Source organism: Onychostruthus taczanowskii, unplaced genomic scaffold (assembly GCF_017590055.1).
Source record: "Onychostruthus taczanowskii isolate IOZ18803 unplaced genomic scaffold, ASM1759005v1 scaffold40, whole genome shotgun sequence".
Classification (NCBI taxonomy): Eukaryota; Metazoa; Chordata; class Aves; order Passeriformes; family Passeridae; genus Onychostruthus; species Onychostruthus taczanowskii.
The window spans coordinates 5,252,646-5,265,485 of NW_024501460.1; the positions used below are offsets into that span (position 1 = coordinate 5,252,646).

The window sequence follows — 12,840 nt, forward strand, 5'->3', positions numbered from 1 at the left end:
CACAAAGAACAGTTAAATTACAGTTTGTTACATGTCACTGAAATCCAAAAATTCTTGTGATTTATAATCCTTCTTTTAAAGGTCCTACTGTACAGTAGTAAAAGGTCCTCCTAGTGTAGGATCTCACTGCACAACCCCATCAACCAACAACTAAGACAAGGAAACAAAAGAGACACCACACCACTGCACATTGAAATTAGCATGTTTTCACAACCTGAAAAACAATTACTAGAAGAGATTACAATATCACAGCAATCAATTATCATTCTGACCCCCAAAGAAAAATAACGAAAACCAACAGCAGCATATCAGGAAAGCACTGAAAGTGTTCAGTGCCATGTCATAAAGCTGAAATAATGCACCACAAGGAACAATTCAGCAACAGACAACAAGACATCACGTATGTTCCAGAGAGTAGAACAGCTCTTTCTTTCCACTCGGGTCCACAGCCCCTGCAGGTACTTCATCCAAATTCCTTCCCCTCCCTCCCCTCTTTTAGCAGCTACACACTTAAATATTCCAGGTACGGTTATCATTATATCCTCTCAAAGTGCTTATTCATCCCAAGAGCTGCAGAAAGGCAAGGCACATGCCACCTTCCTTCCCAGACAACAGGCTGAAAGCAAAGACAAACGAACACCCACCAACCCTAAATCCAGGTGTAGTTTTCCTCTCAGGAATGAGGAGGCAGTTAATGAAGTGGTTATTGCTGCTTCCCCATACACAGGCTCCAGTGTCACAGGACACACAGTGGTCATTTGGGCTGTGTCTGTCCTTTCAATGCCCAACAGGCTTGCAGTGGTGCACACAAACAAAGGCCAGCAGAAGCATCTGTATCCCAGCCACAGCAGTGTTCACTTCCTGCAGAATGATGTAACTTCTGGGACCATAACCCATCGCTTCCAAGAAAATACAATAACAAATGCTTAAGAAAGTAATTAAATTTCCAGTTAACAGTGCAATCCAGCTGCACAAAGGTGACTCCTTTCTGACAAAAACGGATCTGCCCTCCTTGAGTGCATTAAAGGTTAAGCTAGAAAAAGGAGACAAGAGGAAAGACTCTTCTCCTTTGATAAATTTACCTGGCATTTGATCGTGCACTGTATGGGCTTACTGCTTATTCTAAACATAGGAGGTTTCCAGGCTTTTTCAAGCGAAAAACATGGTTACCTTAAAAAAAAAATAATAATTAAAAAAACAAATTAAAAAATAAAACTCACAAAAACTGCCAGGGAGTTTCAGGAACAGGATTAGCATCTGAGGCTATCTAAAAATAATTTTAACTACTTTTTAAATATTAAGTTAATTGTAAGTTAAATTAAAATTGTTCTTGTAAACAAAATTTGATGAATGCTTTCATCCCAATTACTCCCTCATCTTTTAGAGCTGAGGATTGTACCATGAAAACTTTTATTTCCAACAATACCTGAGGGCTGGTGTAAAATTAGATGGAATAACTGCCACACTCATCCACAGAATGATATCACATTAGTTTGCTAAACTCTCCAACCTAAGCTTGGCTCTGTACATGACAGACCTATATCATTTTAAGCTGTCTGAAGCCCACCCTCATAAGAAAGGGCAGGGTGGCCACTGCTGCCTTCAGAGAAGGTAAGTCTCTAGACACAAAGCCAGAGTTCTGCTATAACATGTATTGTGGGTGGTGCTGGCCAGCCACCAACAGCTGCAAAGATGGGGAGCACCAGCATCCCAGATGGGCTCTGCTTCTGGCACTGGCAATCTGCTTTAAAACACGGCTTGGGCTACAAAGAGAATTTGGTTCGTCCCACTGGCAAATGAAGGGCATGCTTGCTTTCTGTTTCTCCATGCCCTGAATGCCAAGACCTAATCCAAAACACACTGGTTTGTAACTTACAAGACCTTACAAGGCCTAACTTACATCATGCCTCAGAAGCATGATGATTATCCCCTACTGTAGCTGTATATGTTTTCCTACGTTTCCTGTAACATTTCTAGTTTGGGTTTTGATAAAGAGAATATCCAGAAAATTTTCCATATACAGAAAATCTCCATTTCCAGAAGCCTAAAAGGGCTACTAAAACACAGCATACCCATAAAGGCAAATTTGAAATAAATTCATGTGTCTATACTAATTACATCCAAAAGCATAGAACTATTTTAGTTCTTTGCAATAAACTGTAAATTACATCAGATGTACAACTGACAATAGTACTCAAATACACATGCAATAAAACATGAGTTAAATTAGAAGCAGCAATTGAAATACTTTTGCCAGAGACATGTAGAATATCTACATGATAGCTGTTTTGAACACCTACTACATAAACAACAAACTCTGAAGGAAGTAGGAACCCTGTCATGATACCTGAAAGGAGGTTCTAGTGAAGTGGGTACTGATTTCTTCTGCTGTGCCTGCAATGAGAGGACCAGAGGAAAGGGCCTTAAACTGAGACAGAGGAGATACAGATTAGATATTAGGGGGAAAAAAATACATTGTTAGGGTAGTCAAGCATTGGAATAGATTACCCAGGGAGATGGTGGAGTTACCATCCCTGGAGGTGTGCAAGAGTCCCCTGGATGAGATGGTTTAGGGGTTACAGTAGCGGTGCTGCATGGACAGCTGGACTGGAGACTAAAGGTCTCTTACAACTTTGATGATTCTATGACTCTAAAGAAATTGCTGAAAATTCAAAAATCAGTATTAAATACAGCTGTGGCATAATACCTGCAAGCTACAAAGTTAAGTTTATTTTGCAGCGGCAAAACTTTCAGCAAAGGGGGATGCTGGATGTGTGCTTTAAATAACAGAATTCATCTTAAAAACAGGTATTGAGAGAGGAACATCTCAAACATCACTACAACACAACAGGCCCTGGTACACCAGCACGGATGTACAATGACTGCAATTGTCTACAGTGATTTCAGAGAATCACACAATGTTGGGGTTGGAAGGGACCTCTGAAGATCATGTAGTACAACACCTCCTGACAAGGCAGGGTCACCTGGAGCAAGTGACAAAGAAATGTATCCAGGGAGGTTTTCAATGTCTCCAGAGACTCCACAAGCTTCCTGCACAGCATGTTCTGCCATCCTTAATGTAAAGCTGTTTCTCACACTGAGGTGAAACTTTTGGGTTCTAGTTTATGGCCACTGCTCCTCATCCTTTTGCTGGGCATCACTGAAGAGCCTAGCATCACCCTCTTGTAATCCACCGTGCATATACTTATATGGATTAATGAGATCCCTTCTCAGTCCTCTGTTCTCCAGACTGAATAGGCCCAGCACACGCAGTCTCTCCTCATGAAGACATATGTTCCGGACTCCAAATTATCTTCGTGGCCTCTGCTGGATCCTCTCCAGTACATGAATTCTGACTACAAATGTATCCAGCGATTCCGAGGCAACTCCCCGCACGCATCACTTGTTGCTCCTTTCCAGCCCCGGCATCCATCTCCCCCCGCCAGCATCCACCTCCCCGTGCGGCACACCGCGCTGCTGCCCTGGCCGAGCAGCATCTGAGCGCTGCTTTCGCTTTCCCTGTCGCTCGGGCCTTCCCTCCCCGCCTTCGGGCCCTCCACAGCCGCACGGCCGAGCCCGACAGGCACCCCCGGGCCAGTCGCGCTTGGGAGCTGCCGGGCAGGCCCGACCCGGTGGGACCCGGGAACTGACCCCGAGTCCCCCGAGCCCTCCGCCCCCGGGGCTGCCCCGGCCGGGGACCCGTTCTTTCCCGTTCTTCCCCGCCCCGCCCGCGCCTCGCGCTGGGCCCGGGCCGAGCCGCGGGCCACTCACCGCCGGCCCTGCGGCTCCGCTCCGCCGCGGCTGCGCCCGGCGCGGGCGGCGGGAGGGCGGGGAAAAGGGGCCTCGCCGCGGGAGGAGCGGCTCGGTGGCGGCAACATGGCAGCGTCCAGCCGTGCCCAGGTGCTGCGGCTGTACCGCGCCCTGCTGCGGGAGAGCCAGCGCTTCAGCGGCTACAGCTACAGGTGCGGGGAAGGGCTCCGGGGGGCGGCGGACGCGGGGATCCCGCTGAGGCTGGGGTCGCGGCGGTGCTTGGGGCAGAGGCGCGGGGAGCTGCGGCCTCGGGAGGAGCGAGCCGTGCCCTGGAGCGACAGCGGGACCGGCACTGGGCCTGCGACCGGCACCGGGCCCAGGCCCTGCTCGGAGCGCCGGGAATGGGCTGCCCCCGGACCCTCTGCCAGGCTCCGGACTGCCGCAAAAGCACCAGGGTATGGGCTATTGGGAAGAAGGGATAGGACAGAGGCTGTCCCAAGCTGAAGCAGAAGTACTTGTGCTGAGTGTGGGCTCCTCAATACAAGAAAGGCAAGGAGCTGCTGGGGAGGGTCCAGTGGAAGGCCACAAGGATGAGGAAGGATCTGGAGCATCTCTCTTCTGAGGAGACACTGTGGAAGCTGGACCTGTTTAGTGTGGAGGAGGGAAGACTGAGAGGGGAGCTCATTAATGCATGTAATTATCTCGGGGGTGGGTGTCATGGGTATAGTGCCCAACTCTTTTCAGGGGCGCCTGGCAACAGGATGAGGAGCAAAGGCCATAAGCTAAAACACAAGAAGTTTCACTTCAACATGATGAAGACATTCTTTACAGTGAGGATGGCAGAGCACTGGAAAAGGCTGCCCATGGAGGTCATGGAGTCTTCCTCTCTGGAGACATTCCATACTCATGTGGATATGTTCCTGTGTCACCTGCTCAAGGTGACCCTCCCTTGTCAGGAGGTTGGCCTAGATGATCTCCAGAGATCCATTCCAACCCTAATGATTTTGTGATTTTGTAATTTTGTGAACCTGGTATAGCTCATGTCTGGTCTGTGTGCTGCCCATTTCCTGGCAGAGGAGAGCTGGGGTCAGGCTGCTGCCAAAGCTTGGCACCATGTGCTCGGGATGCAGTGAGGAATCAGAGTTCACTCTTCCTGCCACACAGGATGCCAGCCTGCCTGCCTGCCTGCCTTCTCTAGCTGTTGGTGAAAGGGACATACTGTTTTTTTTGGCAAAAGTTAGGTGTGGGCCTGGTCACCTTTAGCTATCTGCTGTGTTCACAGGTGGTGCTGCTCACCCATTGCATTGCCCAATGGTAGGTTGTTTACTTTACCACTCAGCTGGACCACGGGAAGGGACGTGTGAGCTACCTGTGCTGTGAATCATCTCTCGGGCAAGAGCTGGGAACAGAAGCCTTTAAACTTGCATAACTGTGGTGAGCTCTGTGCTCTGCAAGGCACAAGTATTCCACAAACCTCAGGTGTGAGGGAGAGCCCTGAGAAGGATTGTGGGGCTGAAAATGAACTGGTGCTAATAAACCTTCATTGCTGACTCCACTCAGCAATGTGTGTTTGCATCACATTCTGTTGCTGTCAAGGCTTTCTCCTGCTCATTGTTGTCCTGAGTGTCCCTGGTTACCCTTGTTCTGGCTAAGAAACACAGGATTGTACACAATGGGGGTGGCTTGAGATGCACAGTTGGTGAATGGCTGAATGAAGCTCATGGCTGGGCTACGGTGTATTTTCAGCAGTGGGTTAGTACTTGGGGGTGAGCAGTGAGGAACTGAAGTCCACACCAAATTTTAAAGGATAGAAATTATATTGTGTGTTTACCATGCTGATCTGGTTTTTAGACACCATGTCACAGTGCAAGTTGCGCCTTTCCTTAAAGGATAGATCTCTGGTTTTGATGGGCCTGACCTTAGATACTGTAATATCAGAAACTATCTAAAACCTTGTGCTCTATACACAATTGTGAGCATGAAAAGCCATAGCAGTTTCCAGCAAGAAATGATCGGCAGCTGTTACATTTAGAGGTCTGCTGTGACCACAACAACAGTTCTGCGTCAGTGTTTACACTGCTCCCATAGGTAAAAAAGGGACTCCCCATTGGCTTCTTGAATGCCAAGATAAGCAGCCCTGCCGTGTCCTCAGGGCTGCTGTAATGTGATATGGCAGTTTGTGGAGATAACCCAAGGACTTTCTGTAAAGAACTAACTTGCAGCGAAGTAGAAGGTATTATAAATTATTATTATTGATTCATGACTTCAGCTAGACAGTGTCAGAATATTTTGTTACTGCAAATTGCATATTTGTGAGAGTATGCCTGGAGTACGATCAGCTAATTAGTGTCTCTCTATTTGCTTACTGTGCTTTTTCTCCTAACTTGGCTGCTCTGGTTTAACTTAGCAGGCAGCTAAACACCACACGAGTGCTTGCTTGCTCCCCTCTCCCCACTGGGATGGGGGAGAGAACTGGGGGGAAAAAAAGTAAAATTTGTGGGAGATGAAGACTTTTTAATAGAACAGAAAAGGAATGGATAATAATAGTAATCATTAGAATATACAAAACACGAGATGCACAGTACAGTTGTTGCCAACCCATGCCCAGACAGTTCCTGAGTAGCCCCCAGCTGGCTTTCTCCCTGGTGTATATACTGAGCATAACACCCCATGGTATGGAATATCCCTTTGGCCAGTTTGGATCATCCTGGTTGTACTTTCTGCCAGCTTCCTGTGCCCCCCAGCCTACTTGCAGGTGAGTTGGTGTGAGAAGCTGAAAACTTCCTGACTTATTGTAAACCCTGCTTACTAAGAGATCAGCATGTTGTCAATATCACTCTCATCCTAAATCCAAAACACAGAACTGTACCAGCTACTAGAAAGAAAATTGACTTTAATTTTACTTCCCAGACAAAACAAGGACACGTGTACATGTTGATTGTGATGGAAAATTCAACTTTTTTATGTCTCTCTGTGTAAGTATATTCCTTATGTCATCATGTAGCCTCAGATTTTCTTCTAACACCCAGAACTTGTGGGGTAACTGTGAAGAATATCATTCATGTCTTAAAGTAACTGAGGTCACCACTGGCAGCCTTCAGAATAACACAGGAGCATCTCCAGTGTCCTGAAGTAAATGTCACAGAGTGTTGGGATACCCAGAAGTGTAGGCCAGGTTTTAACAGCAGGGAGAGGGAATTTAGCAGACTGGAAGTAATTTCATATCTGCCCTTCTGTCTTATTATCCAAGCAGACTGTCTGAGCATGGGTGAGTGATTTGCACTGGAGGAAAATCAATATGCAGAGAGGCAAGATGTTAGGTTTTGAGTCAAAAAAGTGATTTTTAACAAGTGTACTATTTTCTTCTGCTTGGTTGACAAAAAGTAGAACCTCTGATGGTTTATAATATGTTGGATTCTGGTCTCAAGTAAATGGTTATAAGAGATATTTCTAAATATCATTAGTGATTCAAATAATGGCATGTTGTGAGTGGTCTGGGTGCAGAATACAAAAGAATTTATAAACTTAAGAAAGCCATTCAAATACATCTGGTTGTAAATGAAGATTATCAAAACTTGACAATTTCTTGTTTGTTTAATGTGACTGAAGCGCAGTGGTCTTAACACATGGGAATCTGTTGGAAAGGAGTTCTCTCCAGGACAGTACAGGACTGGAGCAGGTCATCCCGGAGAGAGCTTGTCATCTCCATTTTTGAAGGTTTTCATAATAGGTTTTGCCAAAGTGCACCATGGCTGGCCTCCTCTTGTTGCATGCAGGCCTGTTTCAAATGTGACATTGACCTGGAAAAGCTCCGGAGTCTAGCTGACTAACTTATGATTTTCAGATCCCTAGCCTTCCTGGCCCTATAAAGATACTAACAATGAGTAATAAGTTCAGAGTAGCATCGTATGACATGCTTCCAGCTCATCTATTTTTTTAATTTCTTTTTTTTTTCTATATTTTTATTTTCTATTTTTTAATTTCTTGTAGTTATGTGCAATGTCAGAAGCTTTGAGCCTCTCTGTTGGAATTTTTCTGCAAATAGTTTTTTAATGTTTTTTAACAACTTTCTTGATTTATTGAATTTTTTTTTCAGTTATCCATTATGTTATCTTTTCAGTAGTAGTATTTTTATATAGATTAATTAAAGATTAATTTCTTTCTTGTCTCTCTAAATTGCATTTTAATGGAATTTGATTTTTCTTTTAGAATGTGCAATATTATTTGACTAATAAAGCTACTCAGAACATAGACGAATGAGGGAAGAAAATTTTTCAAAACAAATTTGTCCATTTGTTTTGCATTGGAAACAAGTTAATTGAATGCATGCAATTTCATCTAAGTTCTTCAAGATCTTAAAACTGGTAAATCTGATTTTTGCAAATAACTGCTAACATAGCAAAAAAACTGAACAAAATAATTTGCACTTTTTTTTTTCAGTGCCAGTTGCTTTTCCTACTTTGATGGACATAGCTGTTGGTCTGATTTTAGGGAGTCATGGAACATAGAACCATAAAACAGTCTCAAGATTGCTGCCCCTTTTTCTTGTGGGGACTTCGATTTGCCAGATGTCTGATAGGAATATAATACCACTGAGAGGAAGGAGTCTAGGAGGTTCCTGGAGTGTGTGGAAGATAAATTCCTAATGCAGCTGGTGACGGAACCAAATAGGGAAGGCACCCCACTGGACCTGTTGTTTGCCAAGAGAAAAGGACTGTTGTGTGATGAAAAAATTGGAGGATGCCTTGGGCACAGTGGTCCTGAAGTGACAGAGTTATGGAGTAAGGACTGGGGATCAGCAGAATTGTCCCCTTGGACTTCCAGAGGACAGATTTGAGCTTGTTTAGGAGACCTGCTGAGAGAGTTGCTAGGAAGGTGGTCCTGGAGGACAGTGTCCAGGAAGGCTGGACATTCTTCAGGACAGAAATCTTCAAGGCATAGGAGCATGCTGTCCCCATGTGCTGGAAGAGCCAGCAGGGAAGAAAATCAGCCTGGGTGAAGAGAGAGCTTTAGAGGGAACTCAGTAGGAAAAAAAAAAAAAAAAAAGGTAGTTTACAGAATTTTTGACCTGTAGAGGAAGGGGCAGACTATGCCAGAGAACTCCATGGATATCATGAGGTTATACAGAGAGAAAATTAGAAGAGCCAAACCCCAGATGGAACTTTATCTGGCTATTGCTATAAAAGAAAATAAAAACTGTTTCTGTAGATACATCAGCAACAAAAAGAAGGGCTAAGGAGGGTCTCCATTCTTTGTTAGTTGCAGAGGTAAACATGGTGACAAAGGATGAGAGAAAGGCCAAGGTATTTACTGCCCACTTTGCCTCGGTCTTGGTAGTGAGACTTCTCTGCATACCCACTTCCAGAACAGAAAGTTCTCCGTGCCCAGCTCCCTTCATGAGAGCACCTAGGTGCTTGCTGAAGTATAGGTTAAGTTAACCCATACTTGCATGATGACCTGCTCTTCAAGGGAACATAAAGCTGTTAAGATTCTGCTAACAGCTCTTTCGAGAACATAACTCACACCAAATAAAATCTTTTAAAAACCACTCTTGTAGAGAAATGGTGTTTCTTTCTCTTATTATCAGCATCCCTGATTTGGTCACGTTAATGGAAAAATCTTACTTTGCTTTTAATCCCTGGTCTGTAGAATCCTTCTATATGTCTATATGGCTTATAGGTCAGTGTTTCTTTTTGTGCTTTCATCACTTAGGTGTTTTAGCAGCCATGTTAAAATTTTACCTGTGACAGTTATCAAAGTTGAATAAGACTTTTCTCATTGGATATCCTAATAAAGTCTGTGATTGACAAGGTCTACCAGCAGATTGTTTATATTTCTGTGTGTTAGGGAGGAAAAATGCACGTTTTCAGATTGTTTTGTGGAGCAGCCACAAAGATTTGGGATTGGCCTTAATAAAACCTCAATTTTGGCTATTATTTCAGTGACCACATACCATTTTGCCATTATATTATTTTAAGCTCTTTTATATATATTGCTTTATTCTGTCAGAATCATGTATACTTGAATAGAGATGTCAGTATTTTAAGAGCATTTTAAGAGTATAAGAGTTTTTTAATGGAATTATATGCCGTTTTTGGAGAATCTTGAGGTACAAGAACATGGTTTTGGATTGGTGTCTGACGGTATTGAAGTATTTCCATTTGAATTCAGTATTGTATATGTATAAAATATTTTGGAAAGACAATCAAAACACTCTTATTTCAAAAATGTGAAAACATAGCCATTAGTTACCTTCTGAACATGTCTCTGAAATTTTAAAATGAATGGAAACAGTTTTATCAATACTTTGATTTCTTAATAGTAACATTGCCCAACTGAAAATCATAGCATCAAAATTCTGTTAATCTTATTCATTAGGAGTTGTTATCTTTGGTTTAATAGTTCAACAGTGATTGTTGTTTTCCAAATACATTCACTTTACCCTTGTAAAGTTACATTCTGCCTAAACAATTAATGATATCTGTGCATCAGGTCTGATTTAATTTTCTTGGTTTCTTTTTTTTTTTTTCTTTTTTTTCGCAGAGCAGAATTTTGAACAGTAGTAACTTGGAGGGAGGGTTTGGAGCACATACAGAGCATATAGAGTTCTGGAAAAATTGAAATTTAATATTTGGAAGACAAGTAGATGGGGGCTTCCTCAAAAGACTGATCTACTGTTTTGGTTATTTTATATCACTAAAGGCACCCAAAATGAGTAAATCTGCTGTGGCTGTTTGTTATTCTTTGTATAGCACAGAAGAACAGGGATATATTTCTTTTTACATAAGATTTAATTACCAGTAGTGTTTGTTTGAGAACTAATGAGAGTAATAGAAAAAATGCTGCCTCTGGCAGTGGCTCATACCCATACACATATGCTTATGATTTCTGGTAAATGAAAAGCACTTTGTAGTGTAGCTATAGTATTAAAATGGATTATTATGCTGTTCCAGCTAACCTCCTCCTTTCCTTACTCTTGGATGTGGTTTTAACACTTATTTCCTCTGTGTCTTCATCTCTATGCTGCCCATGATGAAAAGATGCTGACCTGCTAACATCCAGATGATTCAAGATACAGTAGACACAGGGCTATTATAATTTCAAGCAGTCCTTAGAAGATCAGCATTCTGGATTAAAAAAAATAAAGTAATTTAAAAAAGAAAAGAGGAAACTGCAGTTGACAAGGCAATGTTTAGACTCACTTGCTGCAGTAATGGATGGCAAGGATGCTACCTCTTCAATAAAGCTCTTCCCATGAGTTTTTGGGTTCGCTGTCCAACAAAGTACAGTCCTAGATTATACATAATTCACTGCTTTTTGAAAAAAAGGTGGGGATCAAAGAGACTTTCTTGATTATTTTCTTGTGTTTGTGAATACTTGAGCCAGCTGTTCCAAGACTATTTTGCACAGAACTCAGTACAACAGTGTCCTTAGTGAGAAATATTCTTGGGGATTCTTCTTGATACAGTTTTTTCTCAAGAGTGAAGATGCAACAAGTCATCCAGACAATCTTATGGCTAGGTGGCATTATGGTATATGGCCTTTTTCCCTTACCTTTTTTTTTCCACAGTCTATTCTAGTCTAGTCTATTCCTTTTTACCTGCTCTTCATATAAAATTCTAACATTTTTCTCAGGATACAATGCAACTGAACATTTAACATGATAAAATAATTCAGTTGAGTTCAGATACTTTCTTCCTGAACAGAATGTGCCTGAAATAAAATCCTTAAAGCATTCTTCAGGAAAATTTTAAGGTCCTGTGCTGGGAATGGTATTCAGAGACTCAAGACTCAGTCCAGTACTTACACTTTCTTTAGCATCATGTTTGTTACAAAGTCTTGGGCAAAGCTGTTGCTTAGATACTTTTTTTTAAAAACTTTTTAAATAAATAGCAATTGGTTAAATCTCATTATAGTTTCTAGAGAAGCCTATATGCACAAAGTAAATATTATGTGTTCATATGCATATATGAATGTATTGGTATCAAGAAGTCTAGAATTCACTTTTGCTCAATCCCAGTAACTCTTTTGCGAAATCCCTGTGTAAAGCAAGCTGTGAATCCACTGTGGAGACTAGAGAGTATATGATAAGTGTGTTAGTCTTATTATAAAGTAATGTCCATCAACAGGTCTTGACAGTCCTTCTGAGTCTGCTTTTCCGGTATATCCTGGTCTGGAACCATTCAAGACCTGTTCTAAATCATTAGCTTGTTTAAAAGTAATATTGTCTTATTTTTACTGCCAGAGAAAGTGTGTGTCTGAAAAAAAAAAGTTAAAATATTTCCTGGAGACTGTAATTCATTCTAGTATATTGTTAGTAATCACTATTCCTTTATGGTAGCGAAGCTTTTATCATTAAACTTCTGTGACTTTTGGTGCCTATGAAAATAATTCATTGTATCCCAAAAGTTCAGTCTTTACAGAGTTGTTTCCATCTCTGTCGTGCACAGGGTGTGATTTCTGCTAACTAGGATTTGCTTGCAGGATACACATGGCATTGTTGCTTGGTAGTGTTTATTTACAGGCATTATATGTTTCCCCAACAAACATACAGATTATCACAATACTCACTGGTAGTCACACACAGAGGCAAACATTCATTTATTGTTTGCCTAAGCAGGAGGGAGAAATGTGTGTGCAGATTTCCACAGAGCCTTGGTGTTGGAGAAAATTGGTTTATCTTGTGAGAGTTACACATTGTGCGGATGTTAAATTTCTGCAGACTATGTTAGAGTAGCAATGAAAGAGCCAAATGTGTCTGGGGTGGGTGATTGGGGGTGTGGTTCAGAGCCATCATTTATTTGCATTGCTAATCACAGTTAAAAACAGGGGAACTAAAAGTGGAAGGGACCAGGTACAAACCATCACATTTCATGAAGTTTTGAATTGAATCACTAATAGAATTCTTTGTGAAACAATAATTCATTCATCCATCCATCCAAATATATTCAGTGAAAATACTTTGAAGTCAGTACAGCTCAAATTAAATGCATAACACAGCCCTTGAAGCTTATAGCTTGAATTATACTGACAGTGTCAAATTGAACTGTATTTTGTTGACTTGAACAAGCTATTAGGTTTCAGAAGACA

At 42.1% G+C, this 12,840-nt stretch overlaps 2 protein-coding genes across 7 annotated transcripts in view; one reads left to right on the top strand and one right to left on the bottom strand.

Moving 5' to 3' along the window:
• FARS2 (phenylalanyl-tRNA synthetase 2, mitochondrial) overlaps positions 1-3,812 on the bottom strand; it is a 231,548-nt gene extending 227,736 nt beyond the window's left edge. The window contains exons 1-2 of one of the 3 annotated variants that reach the window (XM_041413153.1): positions 2,348-2,597; positions 1,083-1,170 (exon numbers count right to left, since the gene is read on the bottom strand). The gene's annotated coding sequence lies outside the window, so the exon portion shown is untranslated. Of the gene's footprint in view, positions 1-1,082; positions 1,171-2,347; positions 2,598-3,771 lie in introns of those variants that run through there. The other 2 variants (XM_041413155.1, XM_041413154.1) reach the window with 2 other exon arrangements.
• LYRM4 (LYR motif containing 4) overlaps positions 3,794-12,840 on the top strand; it is an 85,843-nt gene continuing 76,796 nt past the window's right edge. Inside the window, exon 1 of one of the 4 annotated variants that reach the window (XM_041413156.1) lies at positions 3,794-3,962. In XM_041413156.1, the coding sequence (XP_041269090.1) occupies positions 3,877-3,962 (86 nt within the window). In that variant the 5' untranslated portion in view covers positions 3,794-3,876. The remainder of the gene's footprint in view (positions 3,963-12,840) is intronic. The other 3 variants (XM_041413159.1, XM_041413158.1, XR_005953292.1) reach the window with 3 other exon arrangements.